The 23,808-nt window shown below is 50.4% G+C and overlaps 1 protein-coding gene and 1 long non-coding RNA gene across 2 annotated transcripts in view; one reads left to right on the top strand and one right to left on the bottom strand.

Moving 5' to 3' along the window:
- LOC119460513 (intermembrane lipid transfer protein VPS13A) overlaps positions 1–23,808 on the top strand; it is a 1,139,096-nt gene that overhangs the window by 370,947 nt on the left and 744,341 nt on the right. Inside the window, exons 35-36 of the mRNA XM_037721434.2 lie at positions 2,410–2,576; positions 21,777–21,889. Coding sequence (XP_037577362.2) covers positions 2,410–2,576; positions 21,777–21,889 — 280 coding nt within the window. The remainder of the gene's footprint in view (positions 1–2,409; positions 2,577–21,776; positions 21,890–23,808) is intronic.
- LOC125947490 (uncharacterized) overlaps positions 1–23,808 on the bottom strand; it is a 409,960-nt gene that overhangs the window by 294,575 nt on the left and 91,577 nt on the right. The window lies entirely within an intron of this gene.

Below are 23,808 nucleotides of genomic sequence, written 5' to 3'. Positions count from 1 at the left end.
AGTGAGCGTGTAGCTGCACGCGGTCCAGATCGAGCTGTATGACAATCTAAAGTAACAGTGTGACAGGGGCATCAAATGATAGGCCGCGGCGTACAACGCGCCGGAGCGAAATGAGGCATGCATTGCCAACAGTGAGGCGTCGATTAAAAATCGGTTTCAGGGTGTCACGTTTTCATGGTGCCAGTTTAGTGACTTCAATTTTAGTATAACAGTAAGCTTAACTCACGTGAAGGATGACGTCGTATACTTGCTTTCCCTGTTGCGAATGGCACTTCGCGTGAACGTCCACGCCGTCTTTCACACAAGCAACATGCGAAGCAGCGTAGAGCTTGTCTCCGCTGGTTAACGCTGCACCGTGAAAGTAATCGTCTATTCCTTTAATAGGCCTGAACCCCGCAAAAACTATTTGTGCCATCACAGAGGGCCACGCTTGTACTTTCACGTACACACACGCACAAAAAAAGAAAGCGGATCGCGGATATACGTGCGGCTTTCGGAGGCGTGTATACGTAGTTCCGAAATCTCGCTGTCTTCCCCCCTTCCCAGGTTCGCGCCGCCCGCCACATGCGACGCTGAGCATCGCGCCACCGCTGCTGCGCAGCAGCGCCGCCTGTTCACTGTACGGAGCCTATTGTGACCTCAAAGCCTTTATTCTTGCGTCAATCGCCGCGCGTAACACCGCGTTGGCGGCTAGCCGCGTGCCTTCATAAGTGCGTAATCGCGATCTATGATCGCGTCGATAACCAGCGCAGTTTCGTCCGCAGCAGCGGTTGCGGGAAATAGTAGTTTCGTTTTGACGGTGCGCGCGTCGGCTGCGTGCCTTTCGCAGCTGCGTAGTCGCCATCCATGATCGCGTCGATAGCGACCGCGGTTTCGTGCGCACTTGTTGCAGCAAACGGTAGTTTCGTTTTGACTTGGTGAGTGCGTCGGCTATGGCGTCGGCCGCCTGCCTTCTGAACCGCAAGGTCGCCGACCATGATCTCGTCGATAACGGCCGCGGTTTTCTCCGCAGCGGTTGCGGTAAGCAGTAGTTTCGCTTTGACTCAGTGCAAAGCTGTCGAAGATGAAGAGCACCGGCTACATCGCGATGGGCGGGCAATTTGTTGGCGACCAGCTCACTGGCGAAAAAATAATCGGGATGTGCGCGCGGTAGTGAAAAGCGTGTCTCAGATGAAGACGCGCGCTGCGGCCGCGCTGCGATGGATGTCGCGAGGCCTTCGCCGCTGCTAGCTCAAATAAGTCATTGCTAGCTCAAATAAGTCATGAGATGACGAGAACTTCAGCTTCCGCACTGCTCTTATTCTTTCTAGGGTTTTACGTGCCAAAACCAGTTCTGACTGTGAGGTACGCCGTAGTGGAGGGCTCCGGATTAATTTTGACCACCTGCGGTTCTTTAACATGCACTACAACGCAAGCACGTACACGGGCAAAAGTTTTTGCATTTCGCCTCCATCGAAATGCGGCCGCCGCGGCCGGGATTCGATCCCGTGACCTCGTGCTCAGCCACGAAACGCCTTTGCTAACTGAGCCACCGCGGCGGGTGCCGCACTGCTCTTGTACAAAATAGAAACAAGATTTGCTAGTTCATTCAGTAAATAAAAGCCTGTTGACGTAGTAAGCATTCATTTATTGTTTTCTTGATACCTTGGGTAATTCGACATTCGGGTAATTAGGACATTTTAATTCGGTTAAATGGGGGGGGGGGGGGGGTTCCTTGGCGCTTCATGGAGCTTAGCAGGGTTCCCTGGAACGAACATGCTTGAGAACCCCTGCTGTAGTACATTGCATTCTAAAAGAACCAACAACTTTAGCCTAATATGTTTTAATATGTTTTCTGCGCATAAAATGACCCTAACAGGAATATAGTCCACACTTCTAAATCTGGGGAGTCACATTGACGTGGAAGTTTAGGTGCGATATTCGCAAAAGGAAACTGGCATTAATTTCTCTGCTATTAATTCACCTGCCATGTAAGTGTGTATAGTGCTTCAGAATTCCAGGAATGCTTTTTAATGCACTTTAAAGAAGCAGAGTGGGAGGATCGACTTTGCCTCTGGCTCGAAGGTTATTCATCAAACTACGTTTACGCATCCAAAACTGCTGTTGATTAATACTTTGTTTCTCTACGGTATCTGCATACAGTATGTATATTTAAAGAAAAAGGAAAGTACATTTGAATTGTTATAGCTTGAGTGCTAAGTTTGTTGCCACTCCATAATAACACTCCCTACCTCGAAAGCTGCGGCAACAGGCGAGTTTGTACACTGAAGGCGTGATTTCTTTGCCCCAACTTTGTTAGATCTGGTGCACGTGTTCAGTCACCAGGTGCCGCAGACAGCATTGCAATTAAATGGTGCACTCAGCGGTGGCCTAAGATGGCTCATACCTCGCATCTGCATTTCTCCTCAGCTGTCGTCACCTATGCGGGATCCCCTGCATGCACTCTCAAGGCTGGAGCTGGAAGAGGTCACTGCCACCCTGAACCTGTTCAGTGACCAGTCACTTGAAGTCAAGTGCTCCTTGCAGAGCCTGCAGCTAGAAGACACCCGCAGTGATTCTACGCTTGTTCACACCCGGTAATACTACCTTGCTGTTTGTTGGTGGCTTGCAGCACGTGTCTTGAAATGCCCAAGTAGAGTTCCGGACCACAGCTTCTGAGCTCAAGTAGGGCCATAGTGTTGGCCACATCTTGTTCGTAGGACGCATTTGTGAGGTGACCAATGGCTGCACTGGCACAGTCAAGTTTTTTATACAGGCTGTTGTGCTTGAGCATCTCTACTAACTACGACAACCTAAGGAAGAAAGAGGACTGATGGTATTGTATTGTATTGGTATTTGATGGTGTCAAATGGCCAATCAGTGGTTCCAGGTGCACTTGTAGGCTTTAGGCTCGAAGTTGCGACCACATTGATTTCATCTGCAATACGAGTTTGCAATGAACCGTAGTAGAATTGTTGGAACTCAATCTTGAATGCTTACATTCTTTGGTGAAGACTTCCAGAAAACTTCAAGTCCCAGGTTTTTTTTTTTTTTTTTTTTTTTTTTACAGCGACGATGCACAAACATGAAATACCCTTTCGGGCAATTGTGTCAGTCCAAGGCTTGTGGCAGCACGCTGTTTCAGGTTACCTACAGGATCATTCAAGTTTGTCAACTCAGACCAATTTTTTATAAATAACTCGGAGCAGGCCATTAGTTCCTGAACCAATTCTAATCCTGGAATGTGTACTAGTTTTGGTGTTCACCTACAAGACCTATTCTATTTCTATAGCGCAAAAGTTATTGTTACTATTGTCGCGGCTGCTGTGGCGGCCAGTAGCTGCTCGTAGGGGCATATGTTGCAGCGAAGTGCGGAGGGGAGGGAATGACGCTGGTAGGTCTGGATTGAATAGCTGCAGACGGGGGCCTTGGATTCGCAACAACTGCAGCGTACGTAAGTGTAACAGGTGTAGGAGGCGGTCGATGAACAAGTGGTACGGCGTTAGCGACTTGTTCTTGTATCACCTGACGGAGATCGGGAGACAAGGGCGACTCTGACGCTTGACTGGCTGGCAGAAGAGAGAGTTGGCGTGCCACTTCTTCTCGTACAAATTGCTTGATTTGGTCGAAGATGGTTGAACTGCAAGGAGGAGCACTCACACCGTCACTCAGAGCTGAAAGCGCGATGTCCGGAGCGAGAGCTCGGAGGGTAGAAAGCCGTTGTTTGCGTAGCTCTTCATATCTCTGGCAAAGCGTTAGGAGGTCGTTGACCGTCTGAGCATTCTTTGCTAAGAGCATTTGGAACGCATCATCTTCTATGCCTTTCAAGATGTTCTTGATCTTGTCATCTTCGGTCATATCCGGGTTGATACGCCAGCAAATGTCAACTACATCTTCAATGTACAGTGTAGACCACTTATAACGTAAGCCGCCGGAGTCGCGAATATCTGCAGTATAAGCGGTACCGCACTATAACCAAAGCAACAATTTTCAAGGCCCGCACATATGTAAAACATGTGCACTGAGCTGCCACGCGTATGCGACAGACGAGGAATGTGGCTAGAACGTTTGCATTCAATTTACAGTCGAATCTCGTTAATTCGAAATAATTCACGCAGCGGCGCCTCCGACCGGCATTGCTCCGGCACCGCCATAGAGTAAAAGCTTAGGAGGAACCCCTCAATGTCGCGCGCGAACAAAACAAAAAAAAAAAAAAGAAAGAAAAAAAAAACTCGGCGGAAATTTCACCCTCTCTCAAATGGCAAGGTCGCCGATTCTGCGTTGCGCCGGAAAATGCGTGTACGTGCCGAAGTCTCAGCCGCGCTACTGTAGCCACGCGTAGAAAATGGCATTGCATCCTTCTTTCTCCTTTATGCTTTCTCTACTTTCTAGTCACATGTTGACCTTGCACGCTGCGGCTACGGCGCAGAGGGAGGCAGCGGCGCTTTCCCAGGCCGGCCAACGAAACTACCCACGCCGGCAAACGCCCGCTTCCCGATAATGGCAGAAAACGAAACTTCGGGGAGCTGGCGCCGGGCCGGCTCAAGCGGCGGCGCCTGCACAGCGGCGGGCGCGCACGGTGACAGTCGAAAATGAGGGAGCTACGAGGGAGGGCAAGGGGAGCCACCGAAGCGGCGGAGTTGCCGAGGCAAAATCCGCTTCCCTGCCGCCCTCCTCCTTCACATTCCACGGTCTCCACGTGCACTCTTCGCCGTGCTGTGCCGGCGCAGCCTGCTCCCTGAAGTTTCGTTTACTGCCGTTATCGTGAAGCGAGCATTGGCCGGCGTTGGCAGTTTCGTGGCCCTCGCTCGCTATGCGTGCCGTGATATTTCACGACTCGCACTCAAGATTCTGGTTTCAGCCTCACTGGCTGTTCGTTCACACCACGTGCCCTTTTCCTCCAATTCATCTCTGTTTCTTCCTCGAGCACTCCTTGGGGTGCCCGTTTGAGGGGAGCGTTCGCCATCTCCACTGACTTCCGTGCTCCCAGGCAGCCGCACTGTAACCGGTATTTCATACATATTGACGCGAAGTAAGCTGCCCACTACAAGCACCGATCGTCATAAGTCAGCTGCCCACTACAGGCACAAGATCGCCAGAGAGAAGACGACGAAGGGCGCAGGTGTGCGCGCGTTCTCTTGAGTGTCGGCCATCATTAAAGAAGGCTGTTCTCTTTCGGCAAGTTCGCATTAATTATCTTCGTGACATTTTACTGGTGGAGGTGCTGGGTATATGATACCATTGCCGGAGACGCAGCGTACCCCTGACTCATCCCCTGTGAGTAGTCCGGGAGAGATTACTCCTGTGCACGTACGCACCAGCCGCCGTCTTCAAGGGCTCCAACCTGAGCACGGTCTGTTGCCCGATCGTATCCGGATGATGAACCTGAGCCCACAGCCTCCTGCTGCTGCGGCTGTTTCGCCGGCGCAGATCATCTTCAACCAGCCACAGACGCCGATTGCGTTCCACGGAGATGCTACAGAAGACGTGGAAGATTGGCTAGACCATTTCGAGCGGGTCGCCGAATGCAACGGATGGAACGAAGACCGCAAGTTGCGCAACGTGTACTTCTCGCTCCAAGACTCCGCGAGGACGTGGTTCCATAACCATGAAACGACATTGACTTCGTGGCACGAATTTCGCCAGCAGCTGGTGGCCACATACTCCAACATGGACAGGAAGGAGCGAGCGGAGCTGGCAATACAGGCAAGATTTCAAGCCCCGAACGAGAGCGTCACCACGTATACTGAAGACGTGGCTCGGCTGTTCGGACGTGCGGATGCCTCAATGGCCGAAGACAAGAAGGTTCGACATTTTATGCGAAGTGTGAAGCAAGAGATCTTTGCTGGACTTATTCGGAATCCGCCCACAACACTTGCAGACTTCCTTGCTGAAGCGACAGCAATGGAAAGGGCCCTTCGACAGCGTGCCAGACAATACAACCGCAACGTGATGGAACTTTCACACAGCCCCTCTAGCATGACCTCGGAAAACCACCTCGAGGACTTACGCGAATTGATGAGGGCTGTGGTAAGAGAACAGCCTTCTTTAATGATGACCGACACTCAAGAGAATGCGCGCACACCTGCGCCTTTCGTCGTCTTCTCTCTGGCGATCTTGTGCCTGTAGTGGGCAGCTGACTTATGACGATCGGTGCCTGTAGTGGGCAGCTTACTTCGCGTCAATATTTAAAACAGCGCTAAAAACACGGACAAGAAAGAACACAGGATGAGCGCTGCCTGCCAACAACACCTTTATTGAAGCCTGCGCAAATATATACAATTCGCAACAGGCAGAAAAAGAACAAAAAGGATGAAAGGGAAGGCGAGTCATCGTCAGTCAACTCCTGCTCCGCATGCGTCAAAAACACTAAAAAATACAAATTTAACAATACACATGGAGGGCACAGGCAGAAGTGATTAACGGCCGAGGAACTTAAGTTCCTTATCGCAGAGAGCTATAGATGGGGCGCTCACACAGGTGGCTCCTAACTGACACATAGAAAAGGCCTCAAAAATTTCCCTGGCCATCTGATTGCTGTACCTTTTTACCACACGTGTGTTATCTAGGAGTGGTGAATACCGACACTTTGCACAATGACGCATGCTCACGTAAATGATCATTAATACAACGTCCCATTTGCCCTATGTAAGTGCAGCCACAAGAGGTGGGAATTGAATACAATACACCTCTTGCCTCCTCTTGTGGCTGCACTTGACATCAGGTGTGTCAACCCCTGCTTACTCGTGGGGAAAGGCCCCATCAGATCGCAGGTGGCCAGGACATTCACTGTTGATTGGTTTCATCAGCGCGGGCAGCTTGCCACCCCTTGATTTCACCATTTGACAGACGTGGCAGGAATGGCAATAGCGAAAAATGTCACGCTTTATGCCAGGCCAGGTCACAGTTTGGCTTAGTTTCGCAAAAACTTTAGAACCACTCAAATGACCGGCCAAGGGTTCGTCATGAGAACATCGCAACAGTGCGCTTCTCAGACTTTTGGGGATAACTACCTTTGTTAGATAAACGGGTCCCCGGAGTCATCGTCGGTGGCTATGTATTTCAGCAGGAGCCCATCATGATCCAGCAAATATAAATCCGCGAGGGACCCAGCGACACACGCTGGTTCCGGCCCCCCTGCGCCCGCCGCACTACCAGCAGCGTCTCGGCGCTCCGTCTCCCTGAGTCGCTCACTCCGCGACAAAACGGATCGATTTGCTGGGCCTTCAGTAGCTCTTGCCTGCTGAAAGTGATTCCAGTTCTCCCAAAGAGGAGACTGGTCTCGTCACCACTCAGGACTGCAGCCATCGGTGTCATTGGTTCGCTTTCGAGAAGCTCCCCCACTCGCACGCTTTGCAGCGTGCTGCTTGCCTGGAGAGCAGAATAACAGATTTGCCCACTTGTGGACTCCGCTCTCTCTCCGCTCGTTTCACCCCCGACGCTAGCTGGCGCAAAGGCACCGGTAGCAGCTGTCACACCTGGAGTAAAGCTTTGGGTGGACAATGGGGCACGAGATAGTGCGTCAACTACCACATTAGTGCTCCCCTTTGATACTGCACAGAAAAGTCGTAATGCTCTATCAGGAGAGCCCAGCGCGCCAGCCAGCCCGCGGGCTCACAGTTTGGCTTAGTTTCGCAAAAACTTTAGAGCCACTCAAATGACCGGCCAAGGGTTCGTCATGAGAACATCGCAACGGTGTGCTTCTCAGACTTTTGGGGATAACCACCTTAAACGGGTCCACGGAGTCATCGTCGGTGGCTATGTATTTCAGCAGGAGCCCATCATGATCCAGCAAATATAAATCCACGGGGGACCCAGCAACACACGCTGGTTCCGGCCCCCCTGCACCCGCCGCACTACCAGCAGTGTCTCGGCACTCCGTTTCCCTGAGAGCGTCGCTCACTCCGCGACAAAACGGATCGATTTGCTAGGCCTTCTTCAGTAGCTCTTGCCTGCTGAAAGCAATTGCAGTTCTCCCAAAGGGGAGACTGGTCTCGTCCCCACTCAGGACTGCAGCCATCGGCGTCATGGGTTTACTTTCGAGAAGCTCCCCCGCTCGCACGCTCTGCAGCGCGCTGCTTCCCTGGAGAGCAGAATAACAGGTAGGTTTGCCCACTTGCGGACTTGCCTCTCTCTCCGCTCGTTTCGCCCCCGACACTAGCTGGCGCAAAGACACTGGTAGCGGCTGTCGCACCTGGAGAAAAGCTCTGGGTGGAGAATGGGGCACGAGATAGTCAGCTACCACGTTAGTGCTCCCCTTTTGATACTGCACAGAAAAGTCATAATGCTGTATCGGGAGAGCCCAGGGCACCAGCCGGCCCGCAGGCTTACGGAGCCGCATCAGCCAGCTTAGTGCACCATGGTCTGTTTGCACTACAAATTTCGTACCATTAAGGTAGACATTGAATTTATGTAGTGCGAACACGATAGCCAGGCACTCCTTCTCTGTCATGGAATAATTCCTCTCAGCCGGTATGAAGGAGCGGCTGGCAAAGGCCAACGGCTGCAACACGCCATCGTATTCCTGTATTACTGCTCCTAAACCCAGATCGCTTGTGTCGTTCTGGACAACGAACGATCTGGTCAGGTCGTGGAGTCTGAGCTGCGCTGTCTCCGCAATGGCACTAGACAGTTGGCAAAAAGCCTGCTGCTGCTCAAGTCCCCATTGCCACTCGGCCGACTTACCCAAGAGCTTGCTCAATGGCGCTTGCACTCGGGCACAGGACGGGATGAACGACCGGTAAAAGTTGGCCATTCCCATAAAGCGACGAAGGCCACGTATGTCCTTGGGCACGGGGAAATTGAGGATTGCCCGAAGTTTCTCCCGGTCCGGCTCAATGGAGCCTGCACCCAGTGTAAACCCCAGGAACTGAACACAGGTTTGCGCTAGTTCGGCTTTCGCAGGATTCAACATCATCCCGGCGGCCCGCACCCTCTCGAACACATCGGCAACATGGGTCAAGTGTTCTTCGAAGGTTCGTGAATAAATCACGATGTCATCGAGGTAGCACATGCAGTATGACCACTTTGCTTTCCCGAGTACGAGGTTCATCAGTCTCTGAAAGGTCGCAGGATTGTTGCAAAGACCAAAGGGCATACGAGTAAACTCAAACAACCCTCTGTGGGACGTGAACACAGTCTTGGACCAGTCAAGCGCATCCATCCGGACCTGTAGGTAACCTTTCGAGGTATCCAACTGTTACAGACCCCGTGAACGAGGCGCAGACGCCGGACCAAATTCCAAAGCCTACTTATCAGCTTCCGAAAATAATCCCACGAAAGCAAGGACAATTAAGAGTGGGCCCTCTGGTGCGCCAGCGAACGCTGTTTGCTGTCCAAAGACCGAGTCAGAGCCCAGAGTTGCTAAAGCACAACACAATATATTCTTCCCACAAGGCAGTTACACATACACACTTGCACACTCAGGCTAGACACAGCACAATACAAATCAGATGGGCACCAACAAACACAAGAAAACAATTAACGACAAGCACCAAGTGTCCAACACGTAAACGACAAAATGAAAAAGGAACACTTAAGTGTCTAATCGTATTCACCAGTGTTGGTCTTGAAGTCAGACGATCTCGGCGTAACTCGGGGCAAATCTCGAAGAAAGAACTTCTTCCAGAAATGCAGACACTCGATGAACTCGTCGACTAGCTTGCCAGCGAATCCCCTTCTTCCGCAGACGCTCGGTCTTCACGTTACATCACTTCACCGGTGCGGACTGAACTCTTGAACTCCACACTCTTGATTCTCGCACGGCGGTTATATAGCTTCCACGGGCGTTCTCAAACCTTCCTATCGGTGTCGTGATCTCGTAGCATGGCCAAAGCCTGGGAAACTTCTAGTGTTTTCTCGTACCTTCGACCGCCGCCGTCGGAGAGTTGTCAAGGGCGGGGTGATGACTCATGCTGTTGGCGCACGCTCACGCTGTAGTTATCTCTTTTGACTCACCGGGTGAGAAGGTGTCTCGGCGAGCGCGCGTGCTCTTTCTCTCTCTCTACGGTTAAAGTCGCTTCGTTGAGGCTCTTCTAGACGTTTCGGCGCCCATGTTCGCGTTGCTGTTTGAGGCATATATGCGCTCTCCCCCTCTGTCAAAGTTGCCGCGGGGCCGGCGTGTTCTTTCGCTGGCTTGCGTGACATGCGGTGCGCGCTTGGATTATGCGCTCTTTTGTGACACTGCCCCCCACTTTAAGAATATTATGCTATAATATTCAAGAAAACACAAAAGAAGCGCGCACAAGAGTCCACTACGCACGAGTCCGTAGTCTATAAATCAGTCCAACAGAATTCACACGTCACTTCACTTGCGATACATTGAGACAAACACAAGTAACACAAGTACACTCGTACCACACAATAACACAATTATCGCGTAACAAGTACACTTGTGCTATACAAAAACACATATCTCGCGTAACAAGGCAAACTTATGAAACAGAACATGTGGAACAAGTATACAAAACTCTGACAGGGTAGTTTACAGAACACAAACAAACACTATGTCCATGATGCATAAATAAACACTCGGTACTAGAGATGGGCAAAACGGCTCACTTCAGTGAGCGGCTCGGAACGGCTCAGCTCACTGAAGTGAACCGGTTCATTTGAACGGCTCACGGGTTCACTTAAACGTGTAACCTGCGTTATGCATATTCTATAGTTATGTGGCTCTGAAAAAAAAAAAACGATATATCCATAATTTATTAACCGTGTTATTGGTATTTTCGCTATGTTTAGAGAATATTTTTACTTATATTAAAAGCCTGAATTTTTAGTTCTAATGAAGCTTTATTTTCTGATATTGGGGATAAAATACTTATGATACTGTGACAGGCAGTATGCGACGTACTTTTTTCAGAAAAAAAATGTGGAACTTTATCGTCATTACAGAAGCTTGTCCGTTTTTGTGGTACTTTAAAATCAACTTTTTTCAGACTCGGAACACAAAATGATTGTACATTATTCATTTATTCATTTATTCACATATGTACGTTCACTAATATGAGTAAGCTGTAACGCCATGCAAAATGAATGTAGAAATCATTTCTTGAAGTACAATACAAAAATCATACGAAAGATCCACAAAACTGCCGCACGTACCTTTCGTTTTTTTGTTTTTTTTTTCTTTTTCTCTTGAGTGCACGCGCGATACTGGCGATCATGGCATCATACACCAGGACAAAAAAAAAAAGAAATGAAGTTCTATTACAACACAACAGATCATTGGCCTCGTTTTATTGACGTGCTAATGATACACGCTCAGAAAATGCACTGAAGTGGATGTCATGGGCGACATTTTCATGACTACACTAATCAGCACAAATGAAGACCAGGACGTAAACTGTATTTTCACCTCTTGTCGTTAAAGGGCCCCTAAACCACCCAGAGGTCGAAATTTAGTTGTGCTGTTGTAGTTGTGCACGAGTCTACAACGAACACGTAGCCGCGAGAATTTTTCGAAATGGTGCCGTAATAGCGGAGTTACACGCTATAATCGAAAAACGTCCCTACATGATCGAAAAACGGCCCTCGCTCGTTTCGCTTTTTCCTTCGCTACTCTCATCAGCTGGTCTCCCCTCCTCGCCGAGTGCTTCTCGAAAGGTCACGTGACATACGACATCGCCAACGCGCTTCTCAAAACACTGCCTACTTCCGGTCACGTCCACGCTAGCGGCACATATACCGACGGCGAACCGTCCGCCAGTGCCGTAGAACGTCTGCCGCGCGAGAGGTGTCCAAAGTAGACGGCAGTTCGGCCGGCGCCTCGCCCGCTGCACCATCAATGGCCCAATCGACGACCGCGAACCTGCGCGCCTCCGCCACCGGCAACAAGAACATCAGCTGCAGCCGGGAGATGACGGGCTCGGCTGTGCTGGCATCGCAGCCGACGGCGCCGCTAATATCAGCGTATTTTTCTTCTTTGTGTACAAGTATTGCGAAGAGTATTACAACGATAAGAAAATATTGCGGCTTGTGAGCATCGATATTTCAAAGCGCCGTCCGTTTTAGCTTTGAATGTAACCAGAAAAGGCCTAGCGACGATATCGGCGCCTTTGAGCGATCAGCGGCGGTGAATCTGCCGCACAAATGAGTCCCGGTCTCATCCTCTCTACTACGTACGGCAAGAAAATCTCGCCATTCGCGAGCAAGAACCGCTGTCGAACGGCAGCCCACGAATGGCAAACGGCGTGCGATGAGTTACCGGGCCAGTAACGTGAACTCGGCGCTTCTCGGCTACCCGCTGTTGCTGCGGTGCCGACCCGTGCTATGCGAAGCGTACCGCTATAGACCCTGTGTTGCGCGCACGTCTGGAAAGGCCAACACTGTCGCACTCTGTTCGCGCAGCTAATGAGACCAATAAGCACGACTGTGTTGGAACGCGAGCGATTTGGCACTTGCGTTGCGGGCTGTAATTACCGATTCGCAAGGGCGCACAAACGAGCAACACAACGAGGAAGAGCAGAAAGCGCGCGTACCTGCTAGCAGACTAACCGGAAGCCGTAGGTTCTTGTTCAATCAACGGACATCATTTCCGCAGTTGACATCACCCGATTCCCCCTGCTGACATCGTGACGACCGCTTGGGATACCGGAAAGGCGAGGGGAGCAGAACGGCACTGTTTTTTTTTTTTTTTTGGCACTCCCGCAGCGCGTAGCGCTGCAGCGTTTGGCATCGTTGATCGTTACGGCATTCTGAACTCGATGCGCGTTTACTTGAAATGTTAAAAAAATATCTGAGGTGGTTTAGGGGCCCTTTAAAGACACGGAAGACCATCTTCGAAGTGTTATTGGACCAGCGCACGATGTGCAATCGGCGAGAGTCGTGCGACATCGGCTGAACAGCAGCAGGCAACGAACGGTACCATCATTTACAATTAAGACTTCTTTACTTCTACCCTAGGTGGCATCGGGTGCCACACCATAAGACGCACAACAAACCAAGGGGACTGCTGCACACACCACACACTGCGAGCGAGTACCAGTAGCGCGAGTCGGCCCACATTGGCCACCATTCGTCGGTCAGAAAACGAAAAACATCGAAACCCAGCAGAAGACCCAGCTCTGACGGAACAGTTCGGCACGGCTCATTCAAGGAGAGAGAACCGGCTTCCTCACTCCGAAAGAACCACCGCTCACTTACTGAACCACGGCTCCCTCGGTCTTCAAAAGAGCGGCCCACTCCTGAGCGCTCAGGAGCGAGCCGGATCTTTTCTAGAGCGAGGGAGCCGTGGCGAAAAGAGCGGCCCGCTCCTGAGCGCTCAGGAGCGAGCCAGATCTTTTGAAGAGCGAGGGAGCCGTGGCGAAAAGAGCGGCTGACTTCTGAGCGCTCAGGAGCGAGCCAGATCTTTTGAGCCGCTTATTTGAAGAGCGAGGGAAAGTGAGCGGCGGTTCTTTCGTTCTTCAGCCGAAGGCGAGGGGGTGAAGGCGACCCTTGCGATGAAGGGCGGGAGGGCAGTTGCTTTCTCGTACCGCTAATAGATGGCGCGGAAGTCGCACCCAGCAGGAGACCCGGCTCTCACGGAACGCATCGGCACGGCTCTCTGAACGCGAGAGAACCGGCTCCCTGTCTCCAAAAGAACCGCCGCTCATTTTTACTGAACGACCGCTCACTCGCTCTTTAAAAAGAGCCGCTCGCAAGATCCGGCTCGCTCCTGAGCGACCCATCTCTACTCGGTACGCTCAATCAAAACGCTTTGCACCACAGGTAATCGTCAACGGTTCTTAAATTTAAATTTCCTGTCCTTGGTCTTTCGATGGTATTGTTTCGAATTGTGATTATGAGTCCCGGTCGGTTTATTTTCGGAATCGGGCATGGAAGGGAGCTGGAAAGGCTTTGCCTGAGCCTTTGCTTGAGCTCGGGTGACAGCCGCCGCGGTGTTCTCGTCAGATGTTGATGGCTTTCCGCGTGGCTCTTCAATCGTCGATGGTTCAGTCTTCGGCTCTTCTTCCAAAGGTTTCGGATCATCTGGGGCGCGAACTCCCTCGATGTTTCCTAGAATTAGGTCATACAGTGGGTTGTCCATACAAAGAGCAGTGACATTCCCACTGTAATATGGGGTCTCGAACTCAATGTTGGCTTCGGCAAGGTTCCTAACCGTACCATCGATCAGGTAAACTAAACTGGTTTCGCCCGTGAGCTCATTGTCTTTGACTAAATCCCTTCGCACGATCACCGTGCTGGTGCCGGTATCTCGTAACACCTTGATTTGTTTGTCTGCCATTTTTCTAACAAGCACAGGCATTCCCTTAACAGGAAATTCTGGGCGTTGTTTCATCACCGCATTAACGACTGGAATTCTTTTTCCGTCTTGGACTTCCACATAGTCGTCATTTATGTCTTCTTGATGTTTTGGCGGTACATACACACAGGATGCCTGGGGAGCTTCCTTCACTCCGTTGCGGCATGTATCAGCTTTGTGCTAAGTTCGCCCACATTTGAAACATTTGACATCATTGGGGCGCGTAAAATTGGTCCGACCATTGCTAGCATGGTGGCCTAGTCGGTTACAGAGATAACACCTCGCAACAGGCTTCGGAGGGTTTCTCCTTTCATCGGATGCCGGTTTCTTTGCGTCCTCTGGCTCCTCTTTTCTGATTTTGGAGAGATTGGTGCCTCCCTGTGCTTCTAAAAATTGGTCTGCCAATTCCAACATCTTGACGCGATTTAGCTCTCCTTTCTTTCAGATAGAGTGACAGGCTCGGATGACGACTGATGAGGAATTGCTCCTTGATCAGAAGCGCACCGTACTCCTGTGCAATCTCTGAAAGTTCGGTCCACCTGTCAATATAGTGGCTGAGCCGCGCGGCAAATTGTGTAGCTGTCTCGCCATCGGCGGGCTTTCCAGTCCTAAACTTGTCTCGGAAACCTTCTACGGTGAACCTAAATCTGTTTAGTAGAGCGGCTTTCACCCTTCCATAATTACAGGCATCGGTTGACGTCAGCCTACCGTACACACTAAGTGCTTCGCCACTCAAACACATACTCAACGCAGTGGCCCATTGATCCTCTGGCCAATTCTGGCTTTTAGCAACTGTCTCAAATCTGTGCAAGTAAGCATCCAGATCATCTTTTCTTTCATTGAATGCCACAAGCAGCTTGCTTGGGTTCAGACGGAATCTAGTGTCCTCCCTTTCAGTGCTATCGACTCTTGCCAGAGCAGGAGCGTCTGTACGCTGCTGCAAACGAAGTCGGGGTTCGAGTTCTAACTCGTGCTGTCTTTGTCTCTCTCAGCTATTTCTGCTTCTCTTTGTTCTCTGATCTGTCGTTCCTTTGCTTCTCTTTCTTCTTTTATCTGTCGCTCCTTTGCCTCTCTTCTTTTCGCTCCATCACCTCTCTTTCTCGCTCCTTAGCTTCTCTTTCTTCTTTGGCCCTTTCGGCCGCTAACCTCTCTCTTTCTCTTTCTAAAGTTTCTTTTTCCTTCTGGCTAACCCACTTCCGTAGTTCCCATCCGGAAAGACCCATCTTCTCACCAAGGGCAACTAATTTCTCGAGATCCATGACGCCCTTCAAAAATCTAGCCGCGTGCAAAAAATATCTGCCTAGATTTCAACAATCGAACTGCTCTCTGCACACAAGTTAGCGAAACGTAGTGTAACACTCAAAATCGTTTACAATGGCAATGTAAACGACCCTAGGCTCTTTCTCCCTACTATGGACACACAATTTGCACAAGAAAGGTCCTTCTCGCGGACGCCAGAAATATTGTCACAGACCCCGTGAATGAGGCGCAGACGCCGTACCAAATTCCAAAGCCGACTTATCAGCTTCCGAAAATAATCCCAAGAAAGCAAGGACAATTAAGAGTGGGCCCTCTGGTGCGCCAGCGAACGCCGGTTGCTGTCCAAAGACCGAGTCAGAGCTCAGAGTTGTCAAAACACAACAAAATATATTCTTCACACAAGGCAGTTACACACACACTTGCACACTTAGGCTAGACACAACACAATACAAATCAGATGGGTATTCACAAAACACAGGAAAATAATTAATGATTAATAATTAACCTGTTCATGACTGCATTGTCCATTTACGACTGACATGGAGAACGGGGTGCTCCTCCTCTTCATCTCCTACCTGGCACGCAGCATTGGCCCTGCCTAGCTCACAAGCGTCTCCCTGACCTGTGTACTTGATGTAATCCCTTGATTTGAGAGCTGGCTCGCTAGCCTTTGCTCTCTTTAGGGCACGAAAAGCCCATTCACTTTTCTCTCCATGAAAAACAGCTTTTCCTTTTGCCATCTGGCACCTCGCTGCTTTAAAGGTGAGCCAAGCTTTACATAGGCGATTTAGTACTTGATCACCTAGCACGAGTCAACGCATTCCTGCTGCACAATCGCAACACATTTTGACCTTGTGGCTAGCCTTAGGCCTTGCCTCATCTTAGGATTCTTGTGCCCGATGCACTCCTTCCTCTATGTGAAGTGCAACCTTCACTACGACTGCATTGTCCATGAGCCGCTGAAAGGGCTCTATCGTGACTCATACTAGCATCACTGGTGCTTCAGCTGGGTTTGCAGGCTTGTCAACACATTCACATGTGTCGCATGTCCCCACAGGTTGCTTTAAATCGCGGTAGCAGCCAGTTTGTCTAGCAACCGGCTGCTCAGAGCATGGACTTGCATGCGGCAAGCACAGCATATCCTGGCGATACGGCTGAGGCACGACCAGGTAATTGGAGTCAGTTTCCTTGCGTTGTGTTGAATCAAAGTCAGTCCTGTTACGCGCCTTTGCGGCTTCAAGGCCGTGTGGCTCCATCTCGCGGTGTGAATTATCTACACCGTGCTCCATCGCAGAGGTGCTACCGATCTCGCAATGCGGTGCTTCTAATGAATCACCTGAATTTGTTGTCACTTGAACTACTGTTTTCACAGAGATGCCACTCGGTTCAAACGCGGACGCGCTTTCAATCTCAGCCGTCTCAGCATGCTGCACCGCTGACTCACGCTCACTGCTTGAAACCGCAGTTTCCGCTACTATTGCCTTTGCAGCATGCTTATTGAGCTTGAATGAGGACGCGCTTGCGATCTCATTGTGTCGCCCCACTGACTCGCGTTTGCCCCTTGAAACTGTCCACTCTAGTACTGCTTTTTCAGCAAGCTTGTTCGGTTGCAATGCGGAGGCTTTCACCATCTCTGCACGCTGTGCATCCTGCTTATATTTGTGACTTGAAACCGTTGTTTCAAATAGTGCCTTCGCAACAAGGTCAATCGGCTTCAACGTGTGGGCGCTTTCGATCTTAGCACGCTGCGCTTCTGACTTAGTTGGATCTCTTGAAACCATCGTATCCTGACGTTGCTCAAAGCTTTCTCCTACACCGGGCGCCTTGGTGCCCAAACATGCTGCTTGAAGGCATTCTAGTTCATCATAACGCCGCTTCATTTCACGGGCGAATTTGCGCTCTTTGCACTCTATTCGTTCTTGTCTTTCACGCTGACGCTTTTGCCTTTCACTTTCACGCTCTTTTGCCTGTCTTTTTGCCCTCTCCAGAATAGTCTTAAGGCATTCTGTAAGCTCGGCATCGTCGGCCTCCCACGCCTGGATATCCCTGATCAACTGTGGTCTTCGGAGTGAGTTGTGGAGATTCAGACGCAACTCCTTCGCAAGCTCCAACAACTGTGGTGTTTGCAACTCATTCAAATTCATGTCTGACCCTACTGCTGCTGTCTCCACTGCACACACAGTACTGTCTTGACATTCACATACACTAGGCGACAAGGACAGCTTTTACCCGCTTTGTTACCTGCACTGACAAAATCCTGGTTAAGCTGTGTAGAGAAAAGCATCGCACTCACCAAACCTCGCAGCCAAGAATCTGGCGTTGACCATCTCGACGCACGGTCGCATCACATGCAGACAACCAGTGGATGTCTGATCGCACCTCTGGCACCAGTTGTTAGGGGCGGTGCCTAGTGATACAGAGCGGACAATTAAACAAGCTTCCTCACGGAGAGTGACACGTAGTCAAGCTTGCTCAAAAGCTAAAGGCTGAAGTCTGTTGGCGGGGGCGTCCTTTCTAGAGTCCGGAATGCCCTCACTCAGGAGAATGAAAGAGCGAACGCTCTCCACACTCACAGCAGTTGCTCAGTACACGTACGAGCGCTCAACAGTTCCTCTAACCGCCACTCGCCCAGCAGAGGGAACGGCACTGATGCATGCACACGCACACATAGATACCGCCGGCGTCTTCCTTGCAGAGGAGTTGGAATGAAGGCACGCGCGAAGCTTAACTGTCCCCAATGTAGAACGGAGAAACCACTGCAGAGCTTAGGCAGACATCAAGGCACCACGCGCGCCTTGGGGGAAGGAGGCTAGAATGCGCGCACAAACGCCAATGTCTTTTCATCGTTGCTGCTTCTGAGGCGTTTCTTCAATGGTTGCGGGTGACTCGGCATATTCAAAACATCTGGGCTTTTCCTGTTGCTTGGCTGGGGTAGATAAATTGTTCAACATTCAGGCTAGTCGTAACAACCTGAAAAGCGTGGACACAGAATGGAGGAAGAGGTCAGGAAAGTTGGCAACCAAGTACACAGTAATTGAAAGTGTAAATAGACAACCAGGAGTCATGAAAAAGTGAGAGAAACAGAGACTGAATTGGATGCAAAGAATGGAAACAAAAAAGACCCTAGAGATTTGCAAGAATCAGAAGAAATAAATTAGAAGGGAAAATCTGTACAATAACACATAAAGCCATGACTTGCTATTTGAGGCTCGAGTTGGTTGCCTAAGGACGAAAACATACTGGAGTAAATACGTGCCACAAGATGAGGCATGTGTATGCTGCAGGGAGAATCCTGCGACCATTCAGCACATCCTAATGGAATGTGAAGGAAGGCACCTAGCGAGACCAGTAGGTAATGTATGCTTTCCAGAAGCACTTGGATTTAAATTGGATGGAAGCATCAACCGCTCAGCAGTCGAGATAAGCAAGAGACGTTTAGAGTATTAGTGGGGAAAAAAAAACAGGGAAGAGATTGATATGACCAAATCAGATTTGGGCATAGGTAGTGGTACAAAGTAGGTAGAGAAGTTCTGAGGAAGAGAAAAAAAAAAAGAGGTGTATATGAGAATGCTAGAATGAAAAGCACATATAGCATACCTGAAACAGTGATTAACTCAAGCAGGTCAGGTGACTATTGGCAGGGATGGAAGTGCTGTGCCAATTGCGCCATCTTGCGCCAAAACATCAAGCTGCACCAACCTGTACAATAACGCTAATATTGAATGAAGTCGCCAAATGTTGCTGGATGATGCATGTTGTGTAGCAACCACACAGCCATGTCTTGACTAGCGTTTAGCCCTGGAATCGAAGCCTAAGCAATATGTTTCATTGGCCGTAGGAAAATCAAAATTGTTTAGTGCTAGACAGTGTGTTACGAAAGTTTTATATTGTGAGGATGCTCGACTCTCACGCGTCTCCTGTGGTCCGGCTTCACCGCGTGGCTAAGTGGTTGCGGCGCGTTGCGAGAGATGGCGCGGGTGTCGCGATGCTGGCGCCGCCGAGCGGCGGGGTGACTTGAGAGAAAAAGGTCGAAGGCGCTCTCCCTTTGGCTTGGGATCGGCGGTGAACACGCACGAACGCTTCGCGCGTGCGCCGGCCCGCTTCGCGTGACCATCGCGCGAGGCCAAGAGCACGACACCGGTATGGACGAACACGGATCGTTCGAGCGCACCACCGTTCACGTGACTGCACACGTGAACGACTAGGCGATGGTGTCATAGCATGGGGCGAACGTATTCGCTCGCTATTGGGTCGCGGTGAGTCGGACTTCCTTGATTTGCGCGTGCCCATGTGAATGTTCTATTGGTAGTAATTCGGCTAGTGTGTATTAGTGTATGAAAGGTGCAATAAATGCCCTTTTGATTGTTTGCACTACTGTGTTGTCGTTCCTTTGTCCCAAGAGCATGTGTGAGACCCCACAATATAAGTAATGCATTTGCCGACTATGTGGATCAGCTAAAGATGATTTGAACTGGTGCTCAATTTGTGGGACAGTCGGGAAAGAAAGCCGCGCTCTCAGCTGAATGAAAAAAAATGTGGCCAGCTTGACACTAGCGGTGCTAAGTCTGAAGAAACAGCGAATGTGGGCGACATTCCTTACCAACTAGTTGATGTAGGCTTAACATGGCTTTTTCTAGGCAAGGTTGGGCTATCGGGCCAAGGCTAGGCTATTAGGGCGAGGCTAGGTTATCATGGCAAGGCTGGTGGACCGTTGTGTTGAGGTGTCGCACTTTGCTTCCCTCATTTTAGTTAGCCTCGCACGAATTGAAATTAATTGTTCGATTCAAGAAAGCGAGCTTTGTTCACGTGAACTTAGCATCTGAAATGTCGCCCGAAATTTTGCTAGCCGAATTGAACGTCGTACCACGTGGCCGATGCGCATGCAGAATTCCTCTCCCTTGCACTACTTTAGTGTTTGTCGAGTGCGTTGAGTGTACGCAGCGTGAGCGGAGTCACCCCTGGTTTGCTGTCTCCTGCACATCGTCTGCACTGCTGCCCCAGCCTACGAACGAGCCACCCCTGGCAATGGAGATGCCTGTGGCTAGTTCGGCGCAGTGACTTCGGCGGCCGCCTATGTCCGGCTTGCGACGCTCGGTGGCTGGGAAAAGAGCCGGCAGTCACCATTGGGTACTGCGGCTCTTGTCAGCAGGGCGCGTAGGCGTGAGCGACGCTTGCTCGTGCCGACTTCTGCGTTTCCGGAGTCCTGGGCTGGAGTCGTGCCGTCGAATCTGCAGAGCTGGTGCTGTGACCAACGGAGGCCTGCGGTGAACCCCAGAGAGAATGTCGGCTCGCATGTTATGGAAAGCATGTGGACATTTCCTCGGTGCGGCGACTGCTGCATGTACTACCTCTTGTTCGCGAAGCACGCGTTGATGTTAGACAGTGCTGACATGTTTCGCCGGAGTATGCAGTGATTTAAGGTTGGGGGGGGGGGGGGATGTGGGGATGCGCGACTCTCACGCGTCCCCTGATGTTGTTTCCCCCACATGGCTCCCGTAATCCGGCTTTGCCGCGTGGCTTTACGGCGGCGGAGTTGCAGCGTATTACGAGAGATGGCGTTAGCGATGCGCTGCTAACGCCACCTGACGGCAGGGGGGGGAGGGGGGGGTTTCTCTTCGGGTTGGGGTCGGTGAGCGATGCGGACGTCCCGCGCGTGCGCTGATCCACGCTTCGCGAGACCGTCTCGCGTGCCTAGGAGGAGGGCACCGGTATGGACGAACACGGATCGTTCGAACGCGCCACCGTTCGCGTGACCGTACACGTGAACGACTAGGCGATGGTGTCACAGCATGGGCAAACATATTCGCTCGCTGTCGGGTCGCGGTGAGTCGGACTTCCTTGATTTGTCGCGCGCCCATGTGAATGTTCTATTGGTTGTAATTCGGCTAGCGTGTATCAGTGTATGAAAGGTGCAATAAATGCCCCTTTGATTGTTTGCACTACTGTGTTGTCGTTCTTTGTCCCAAGAGCACGTGTGAGACCCCACAAAACATATTTTCTCTCACTGGGTTAGCTCAATCTGGGTTTTTGTTAGTGGCGCCAAAACTCGTCCCTGCGTGAGCGCAGTTGTGCCGCGCTGGGTACGTGCAAATGCACATGGGAGAGATGGCTACCGGTCTTTGTGCACTGCTAACATGGCTATGGTTGTCTCTCTAGCCTTTGTGCCACTTTTGGGGCTGCTGATACATTTTTTCTCACTGCTCCAGCTCCTAGGTCTAATAAAAGCTTGTGCTGTCTTCTTCAACAAGCGATCTCTGATGATGTAACAAGTGGCTGTAATGTGTGCTTGCAGGGTGTTTTGCTCCTGCACGGGAGACCCTGAGACAGTTGCTGTGGGCATCAGTGTCAGTTCTCCTAACGTGGTTGACATCATATACAGGGAGACTTCCTCAGGAGATGCAACCGGTAAGCATGATGTTCAGGTGCCCTGGACGTAATTTTCTTGTGTGTGCTCATTTGGAAACATACTGCAGTTTATTGAAAGACCAAACATGTGGTGTAAAGTATACAGTGAAGTCGAAGAATGGAACAAAAAAATGTATATGTACAGTGCTCACGGATTGAAACGCGACAGGCAAATTTTGGGTGGAACACTCCTTCTGTGCAATTGCTCGAGAGTACCATGCCATATTGCTTCGAATCTGGTCACGAAAGGTGATGCGGACTCTGATCTAAGCGTACGAGTCGTGATTGTGCCGATGTCACACAAACTACCGATGGTGGAAAGAAAAGCATGCGCATTGGTTAGGCCCTAATTGTCGCGTTTCAATCCGTGAGCACTGTACATACTATAAAGACACACAGTAAGTGATGAATAACTAGCTACATCATGTGAGCAAGTTGTAAGTGTGACATAAATAAGCCAAAAAAGGTCCATTCTACATGACAGTAGAAAAGTAACACACTGTTGTAATGTTTATTTGTTTTGACACGTATGCAGGACAGAAATTACATTACTTAGTCAGCAACAACTAAGCCAAAGTTGTAATCAGAAGAACATAGATATGCATAGGATCACGTTTAAGAAGTTACATGTGCATGATCAAATACTAATAATTATGACACATACAGTATGAATGTGCTGGAAAAAGTGATAAGCCATGGGATGTGAACAAGGTGAGAGCAACAAAGAAGTTAAATTGAAATATATATATATTGTTACGGATGAAGAATGGATTTATTTACAGTGAAAAGCGGAGACAAGACATGGGATGGTCCGAAACAACCGATCAGCCCCAAAACCTCGCGCCGCTTCTACCTCCTCTTCTACCCTTTCCTGTGCGGCGTTACATTTTCCTCCGGGTTAGACGAAGCTCACCGAGCGAGTCAGAGTTCGCGTTCATGGTACGGCTTCAGCCGTGCGACGTGCACGACTTGCGTCTTGCGTGAACGGCGGTTATCGGCCGTCAGTTTAGCGATGACGTAGGTCACTTCACTCAAGCATCGCAGAATGACGAACGGGCCCGAATACTTGGCAAGAAGCTTTTGGGAAAGTCCCCTTTACCGAACCGGCGTCCACAACCACACGAAGTCACCGGTGGCAAATCTGACGGGCGAATGCTGTGCGTCGTAGCGAGCCTTGGCATGAGCATGCGACGATAGGGTTCTGAGCCGGGCGAGTCGACGTGCTTCTTCGGCACGACACAATATCTGCGTGACAGAAGCATCTTCGTTAGGTGAAAAAGGAAGTATGGTGTCGAGGAAACTTTGAGGATGGCGAGCGTAGAGGAGAAAGAAAGGTGCGTATCCTGTTACATCATGCTTGGCTGTGTTGAAGGCATACGTGATGAACGGTAGTACGGTATCCCAGTTCTTTTGATCCGCTGAGACATACATTGACAGCATGTTGACGAGGGTACGATTCGTGCGCTCGGTTAGGCCATTGGTTTGCGGATGATTAGGCGTGGAATGGCGATACTGAGTTCTACAAAGGCGCATTAACTCTTCCATGACATCAGCGGTGAACTGCCGGCCGCGATCACTTATCACCACACGAGGAGCTCCGTGGCGGAGGATAATAGAATGCAGAAGAAACCCCGAAACATTGGCTGCTGTAGCTGAGACGAGTACCATTGTTTCAGTATAACGTGTTAAGTAATCCACGCACACAATTATCCAGCAGCACCCGGTGGAAGACTTGGGGAGGGAACCGAGTAAATCGATACCCACTTTCTCAAAAGGCGAAGTCGGCGGTCTAACTGGTTGTAGAGTTCCTGCAGGAGCCGTAGTCGGTTGTTTGTGGCGTTGGCAGACATCGCAGCTGGCAGCGTACTGCTTGGTTGTCTTCCACAATTGAGGCCAATAGAAACGTTGTCGGAGGCAGT

Source organism: Dermacentor silvarum, chromosome 8, assembly GCF_013339745.2.
Source record: "Dermacentor silvarum isolate Dsil-2018 chromosome 8, BIME_Dsil_1.4, whole genome shotgun sequence".
In the NCBI taxonomy this organism is placed as follows: Eukaryota; Metazoa; Arthropoda; class Arachnida; order Ixodida; family Ixodidae; genus Dermacentor; species Dermacentor silvarum.
This window is presented reverse-complemented; position numbering and strand designations above follow the sequence as displayed.